At 45.7% G+C, this 8,032-nt stretch overlaps 1 protein-coding gene across 6 annotated transcripts in view; it reads right to left on the bottom strand.

The window, feature by feature from the left end:
- numb (NUMB endocytic adaptor protein) overlaps positions 1 to 8,032 on the bottom strand; it is a 35,567-nt gene that overhangs the window by 6,183 nt on the left and 21,352 nt on the right. For all 6 annotated transcript variants that reach the window (XM_031847109.1, XM_031847113.1, XM_031847111.1 and 3 more), the window contains one exon: positions 5,406 to 5,480. In XM_031847109.1, the coding sequence (XP_031702969.1) occupies positions 5,406 to 5,480 (75 nt within the window). The remainder of the gene's footprint in view (positions 1 to 5,405; positions 5,481 to 8,032) is intronic.

Genomic DNA, 8,032 nt, shown 5'->3' with positions numbered 1-8,032 from the left:
GGGAGGAACAAGGCATGAAAATGTTACCTAGGAAGTCTAAAAATTGTCTGGAGCCCACAGGAGGGGATTCTTTATTTAGTTGTTTGTTTTTGGTGGCGGTGAAGCCGGGTTATGAGCGAGTGAGTGAGTGAAGCAATGGATCAGGTAGCTCCACATGGTTCCATACTGAGGGCTGTTTTGATGGGTGATGCTGTGGTTGTTATTGTAACTGTTAGTACCGCCACACTGGACGCCTGTAAACCTCCCGGCAGCAGGAGGAGACACCCCTCTGTTCTTTATATATCATTTAAAGAAGCAACAAAAACCCTACAAGACCACAACAATCCCACAGCGGAGACATCACACAGAGGTGTCTGGACACCTTCAGGTGTGCGTCTGTGCGAGTGTGTGTGTGGTGGAGAAAATCCCAAATTACATTTCATTCTTTCCCCTCTGATTCCTAGACCGAGAGGTGGTCCTTCCATGGTTGTTCAACAGACAAACAGATTCCCTCAGGCGGCAGTTTGACCTCCAAGTCGTGCCTGTGACTAGACTCGGGGGTCAAGTTTAGGCCGCTGTAACCACATAAAGAAACCACTACCACCAGACCCGGCCTAGACCTAATCCCGCCCCACCCCACACTCCCTGAGAGCTCCTCTCCTCCCCATAAACTGTGAAAAGGAGTGCCACTCCGCTCCTGGTGGAGACGGCCCTCCGAGCACCATGTTAATGCTTGATTTAACGTGTTAACCAGCGCTGGAGATTCATTGGGAATGAGCTAATTGCTTGCTAGTGTGTGTGTGTGTGAGTGTACGTGTGTGAGTGAGTGTGCGTGTGTGTGTGTGAGAACCACAGAGACATGCAGATGGTGGTAGAGCCTGCACAGCTAGCGTTAGTGCGCTACGGTTAGTGGAGAAGAGTCTCTACAGGGTTTCGATAGCTAGAATGGGAGGGCGTGTGGGGGAGGGTTAGGGTATCGGAGGCATTTCTCTGCAACACCTCAATAAAAACCTGCTTAAAAAGACAAAAAAAAAAATTTGTATAACACCAACAAAAAGGTAACACAATATCAGATACTCAATGTGTGAACTGGGATGACACTACAGAAGGGTAAAAAGCTTTCTGGGCAGAAAGGATAGCCGAGTTTTGAAAGGTGAAGCCAACGAGGCCAAAATCAAACAACTGAAGCAGGAAATTTTGAAGCCAACCAGACTTACTTCTGATGATATAAATGTTGAACATACTTTACCTCTTTTTAATAGATAACCTTGCAATGCAGAGCAAAGACTGTGTAATGGTGGCACGAGTCATTTCTGAACCACAGAAACAAGACTAACCACCAGCAGGATGTGCAACACGTCTGGTGTAACGTTTGTCACCGGACTACTTTGTGCAACAACTCTTTCAACACTTTCTACAAACGTATGACAGTTACACCTACTACAGGAGAGAGAGTACTTTATCACTGATAAATAGGTGTTGGTTCACCACCACGCTGCACAGGAAGGAGGAAGTTCCTTATGAAACACACTTTGACATGATTGGTGAGTATTCTTTATTTTTGTGTTTACTGAGGGAATATCTCTCGTAGTCGGGGTGGAAAGGCATCCAAGGCAGCTTTTCATAATATGTCTAACTAAACGTCTTAATTAAAAGCCCCGGTTAATATGCACACTGTCTGATGGACTTAGATATGTTGTCAATACAGCGCTGCAGGAATGAGTCCTAAAACCCAGAAATGAGTCAGCATTTTTGCATTTCCAGTTCTCTGATGCCTGAATTAAGGTCTGTGGTTAACACCACAAGCTCCAGATTGTTGTTTTTGTCGAGGTAATCAGTATGATGCTAACTTCCCGGGTTGGCATCCATAAAGAGCCATAAAGTCAAAGTCATCCTGCAGCTCTCCATGCAAGACCCTGAGGCTACTGGGAGAAGCTCACATGGTGGAGGTGCTCCACCCAGTCTACACAGACGAGATACTCCAGGTCACTATGAGCTCCAAAAACATTCCCACTGCTACAACACAGAATGCACCTCTAAACCTCGGCTATCGGCCAACAGCACCAGGAAGCGATGTCATGATTACAAATGCAAAAAAAGGGCTGTTTGGAGGTTGATGGTGCTGCAGCTCCTCCTCCTCCTCCTCCTCCTCCTCCTCCTCCTCCTCCTCCTCCTCCTCCTCCTCCTCCTCCTCCTCCTCCTCCTCCTCAGAGCTGTGAGAAAACTCTCATTACTCTCCCAAAGGCTGCTGGGAAAACAATGGAGTCGGCTCAGAGCTGTAACTGTCACACACACACACATCGACTGACGGCTGGACCACCAACAGGCGCCCTCCAGGCACACAGGGAGCATACGGGGAACATTATTTCATGTTCTTCCTCCTTATTCATCAGAGAGCATCTTCATCTCTCTTGTTTCAAAACAACAAAAACACAAAAAGATGCTGATGCTGCCAGAATGTGCTGCTGATTTTAAGGAAACGGCCCTCATCAGTCCTTAAGTGCCTACAGGTGTGGGCCTGGTTCCTGACCAATTTAATCATTAGCTTCTGGAAATAGAGTTTACTGCCGAGCAATATTAACTCACAGCCTCTCCGCCGGTAGGTATTGTATTTGTTGCCTGGCAACAGTTAGCTTTTTAAAGAGTCAGCGAGGATGAACTGGGATCTATCGGGGCTAATTGTATATCTGCTTAAAGGCCGGTCCTGTTCTAGTCTGGACAATCTAGCTTTGACAGGGATAACTGGCACCGGGGGCCGTCCCACTGTGTCCTGAGTCTATAGATGTGGTACAATAAAGACATGTCCATAAAACTGTTTACAGAGACCTCAAATAGCTGTCGGGCTGTCCCCGAAAACCTCCATGATTCGAATTATGAGCAGAGAACCCCCCGAGTCAGACCTCATCTTGTCAGTTGAATCATCTTTGTGAGCTGCGTCATTGTAGACAGAGCAAACACAGAATAACAGCATGGTGGACGGCACACGTTACAACCCTACTCTTGTCTGAGAATCACGACAAAACTAGTCGGAAATGAAGGTCGGCTCGACTCGTCTCCGTTTGCAGCTCCCCTGCTCTGAGTGCTGGTGCTGAATGTTAATACTCTTGTATTATGAATTTTTAAATTGTGAAGATTTAGTGTTTCCACAGCTTCAACAGGGAAATGCTTTTGTTCCTGTGTGACGGCATCTCAATGTCAAGTCTATTCAACAAGCCAGCAGACCAAGGGAAGGACACAACAATACTGATTGGGAGGCACACCTGGAAGAGAGGAAAATGAATCTGCACTGTGCAAAAGCTCCTTTCATTAGAATGAATGGCACCATCTTGGAACACAGTATGCAACCTACTGTGGTTGTTTTCAGGCTTATCCTGTAAGGTGAGCCTCTGGGGCACACAGGTGAACCGCCACGTCCGGACCAGGGCTCGACTTGAGGCCACTGAGCAGGAAGGTAACTAGAGGTCAACCGACGGTGGATTTTAAAGGCCAATGTAATGACGATACTTTGGAGCAGGAAAAGCCAATCAGCGATTAATCGTCCTATATCCCCGGCACCTCCCTGTCTGTCTGTCTTTATCGTGGACACAGAGCCAATAGTGTTGCGTGACATAATTTAGAGGTAATCACAGGAAGCCCACCCGAAAGCATACTCTGCTTTATGGTCTGTTTGACTCTAAATGGAGCATAATTTACTAAATGAACATCATGCTGTATTGAAAAAAACTTGAAACTAGAGATTGAGACCATAAACTCATGTTTACAATGTTTACTGAGGTAATAAATCAAGAGAGAAGTAGAGTAATTTTCTCATAAACTTCTATACAACCAGAGCAGCTGGTCAGTAGAGAGAATGCAAGTTTTTAAGATATTTCCGCGTTGGCTTCACTCATCAGAACCGGAAGGTTGCCGTCTGGTAAAATGTAAAGTCTTGACTGCCAGCAGCACTGACTCGCATTTCAAATGTGGCAAAAGTTCATTTTTCCAGCCTACTTCTGAACGGGGTTCAATAAAGCCACGTCCTTGCTGGCTAACACAGAAGGCCTCTGGGTGGAGCAGCGGAGGAGACTGAGGAGGAAACGTCATGAGGCCGAGGAGGTCAGATAGTCACGGCCTGCAGGAGGACAGAGGGCAGAAGCACCATCTCTCCTTCTGAGTTGGCTCCATTTTGTCCACCCTGTTAAAATGACTGTAACTCAATAAGACCTCACAGCCTGAGGTTCTGTGTACACCATGTGACCTCACCAAGCACCAGCGTGTGTGTGTGTGTGTGTTCATTAGGCTTGTATGTGTGTGCTCAAGTTACTGTGTTTTCTTTCGGAGCATGTATGTTTACGGGTGTATACAGTGCGTCTGTCTACTGTGCTGCCGGGTTCACTTCTTCCTGTGTGTATCTGTGTGTGTACAAATGTGTGTGTGTGTATAGATGTAAGCACTGTAGGAAAACATAGTGCTGCATGTGTGTGTTCCCTCATTTGTATTACACCCCTTCCGTTTTATTATAGTGTTCTGCCTTAACTGGTTTGACAATGGAAGCGTTTTACTGTCCATTACATTGTACTCATAAAACACTTCATTATTCTCAAGCATGGTCTGCAGTGTAATCAAACTAACAAATTGCTCTCAATAGTTCAAGTGGTCTTCAACGGCTCGTTGAGTCGAACATGCAAGAGGTCTTAAAGGCGCTTCACACAACTTTATGAAGCGAGAAGAATCGGTATCGATAACAGCAGGGGGGACTTCTCGATAAGTCGAGGTCATTTAAACTGAAAGCTAATCGCACACGATTCAAGCAGGAGTATTCAAATTCAAATTTAGACCGTAGACTCAGACCTGATGCGCTGAATGGACTCATGCACTCATGACTCAGGTTTGGCCCAGATGACAGAGAATCAGCTTCATGTACTCACAGGAGTTTAAGACTTGGGTGGAGTCTTGGCAACTCACAACGTGGAGAGCAAACCCTTTTACCCCTTCCCCTCCCCTCCCTCGCTCCCCAAACTGGAATTTGTTCTTTTTGCGCAACTCAACCGGAATCTCCTGCAGCAGGAAGTACACGGCGGCCTATCTCCTCTGACGGAGACATTGTGCGAGGAGAGCAAGAGAGAGGAAGAGACGTTCAGAGGGTCACGATGGGTGGAGACCCTCACCGACAAACGGCAACAATCGGCCACACGCAGGCCTCGATGTAGACTAGTAAACTAGGCCGGAATAAACAGCGAAACAATGAAAAGAACCAAACTGCTTAGTGACAGATGAAGGAGGGCTGCTGAGAAGTAAAGGAAACGTTAGAAATAGTCAGTAGGATGTTGGTGGAAGAAGCACTGTGAAGGAAACTACAGGAAGAAAAGATAAAAAGGAGAGTAGGATGTCTGGTGTTTAGCCGCCTTGTTCCTGGAAGTACGGAGGGGTTTTCTAGTGAAACTTACCGTCTTAAGCCGCTTCACTGCATCCTCGCAGATGTGCATGCCTCGGGACTCCTCCACCTCCACATGTCCCAGGTACTGCAGGGCACAGAGACAGGGAGAGAGAGTGAGTAATGCTGGGACAGACCTTTCCTGTGGCTATCGCTTCTGAAGTAAGGTTACATTAATAAACTCTGCAGTGAGAAAGGGTATTTAAATGAGTCAAACCATCTAATATGCCCTGGTAGGCTAGTGATTTATACACCTCATTAATTACCATGTTGAGGTCAATCGCAGTTCAACTGCTCCCTAGTTGATCTCTAATTTTGTCCTCGGAGAAAAACGCTAAACACTTCCCTGAGAAATGTAAACGGACGAGTAAATCTAACAGCAAGTGTGTAATTCTATGAGGAAGAGATTACACAAGAGATGACACACGAAGAAGCAAAAAGAAACTGCCGTTTCCTCGTATGACGCGCATTACAACACAACTAAAATCAGGCCACTTGATCACTTTCTGCTGATTGTGTAATCGTTTTTAGGTCTCAACAATATAGTACTCCAAGGCCTCCCGCTGTGCACCCAGGTGGGGAACAGTAGAGTAACGGACCGTAGTTTTTTCAGCCGGTATTCAGTAAAAACATGAAGCAGATCTGCATTAACGCTTTCTGGCCGCTGATCCCTGATGATGCTACGTTGTGAGCGACAGATCCGTGTTGAAATCGGCAGGAGGAGAGCTAGTAACACTAGCACCGGAGCTAACATCCAACACACGGAGGTTCCATTGAGTTACATTATGTATGTTACATGTTTTCACAGAAATATATAGATATTAAAGAGGGACTTATGACCTGTTTAACTTCCTAACACTAGCTCTAAACAGCTAACAATACATCATTATAAATAAAAGTAGAGTGAATAGTGTGTTTTTGTGCAAATAGCCAATATAGATGATTATAACAAAGTGAAAGGAGAACATTTTGAACATTTGTATGGTTCACACTGACTTTGGGATGGCAAAATAATTTTTGGGGATGGGTGTGAAACAAATAAATAATCCGGAGCCTCGTAAACTAGTTGCTATAACAAAACAACAACACCAACAAAAACGATCTGTATCGGCTGATACGGTAAAGTGATGATGGGCAATCAGAATCGTGCACCTTTCCATGCACTTTGTGCCAGAATGAATGGCACTGCCTCCACCGACGTCAGAGGAAATCAGTACACTTTTAAATATATACAGTGTATAACATTAACCTTCAAGGATAAAAAAAAGCAGAGGCCCTATTTCAACACATGTGCCGCATAAATAATAACAGCCATCTAGATTCTAATTAACAAAGAGATGAGACGCATCAGGATCTGTCAGACTCAGCTCAGGGGGGGAAACCCTGAGCTCCAACCGTAACAGCCCACATGAGGACATCAGGACTTTTAACTGAATGAACGGAAAAGGCTGCCGCCGCCGCCTCCTCCTCCCTCCCCCCCTCCCTCCTAGACCTGAAGCAGCATCACACCCTGCTGTGTGTCACTCCAGAGTCCCAACCCTGACCGCCCCAGTAGCTATTGTGCGTTTGGGGCGGAGGAAGTCCTTACCCTTTCCTTATATATATATACACACACACACACACACACACACACACACACACACACACACACACACTTCACCCCCCCTCCGCCCCTGCTATTTTAAGAGTGTGACGCCACAGCTGTGAGTCACACTGTCGGCGTGTTAGAATACACACGCACACGCACACGGACAATACTGATGCACGGAGGCAGCTGGGGGATGTGAGGACATTGAGAGCAGCAGTGTCGCTAATAAGGGATCAGGAGACGAGGAGCTGAGGTGAGACGAGCCGCAGAGGAGGCTCCAAGTGTCACAACAGATGCTTCGTGTAGCATCTTACTCCAGCAACAATCTGGAGGCGGAAACATTCACATGTACACAGATGCACTCAATCAAAGCAACTTTTAAAGAAATAAAATAATGAATATCTCCTGAGCCGTTTGTTGTACATGTGAAGGGTAATTTGGTTCTGAAATACAGGTCGGTTTGTGGGCCCACTCCAGGATTAGTTCTAATCCCACAGTGGGCTAGGATTAGATTCAGTTTATACATCATGACGTTTGTGTTCTTGTGCTGTCACTGCTTCTGCACCGTTTGTGTTAGATGAGGAAAGACATGAAGTATTGTAACAACATGTGCAACCCTGGGATGCTCCTAAATTCACAATTTGTAAACATTTGGAGCGGCCGATGATAAGGAGGACAAGGGTCACGACAACGGCCTGACGAAAAAAAAAAGAACAGCCCTCTGTATTGTTTAAATGCAAAACAGCAGTTAGCTTCATACGGCTTGAAACCGCTTAGCTGGCTCCTTCTAAAGGTAACACAACACATGTCAGCCCCTCTAGCTCAGAAGCTCTGAAGGTGGCATTTCACATGCGTCAATATCAATTAACTGGAGCTGGCTTTGTTGGTGTAAATCCTCTGGATGTTATCCACAAGGGTTACAGGAATTCATTCAGGATATTCGCCATAAATCAGTTTAAGTGAAAGAAAATTGTGTCAGATTCAATACAAAACTCCTTTCCAATGTGTGAATAGCTGCAGACATTCATTTCCATATGAATAAGTCTACATAG

The sequence above is a fragment of the Anarrhichthys ocellatus genome, unplaced genomic scaffold, assembly GCF_004355925.1.
Source record: "Anarrhichthys ocellatus isolate YVR2014 unplaced genomic scaffold, GSC_Weel_1.0 scaffold7, whole genome shotgun sequence".
NCBI lineage: Eukaryota > Metazoa > Chordata > Actinopteri > Perciformes > Anarhichadidae > Anarrhichthys > Anarrhichthys ocellatus.
This window is presented reverse-complemented; position numbering and strand designations above follow the sequence as displayed.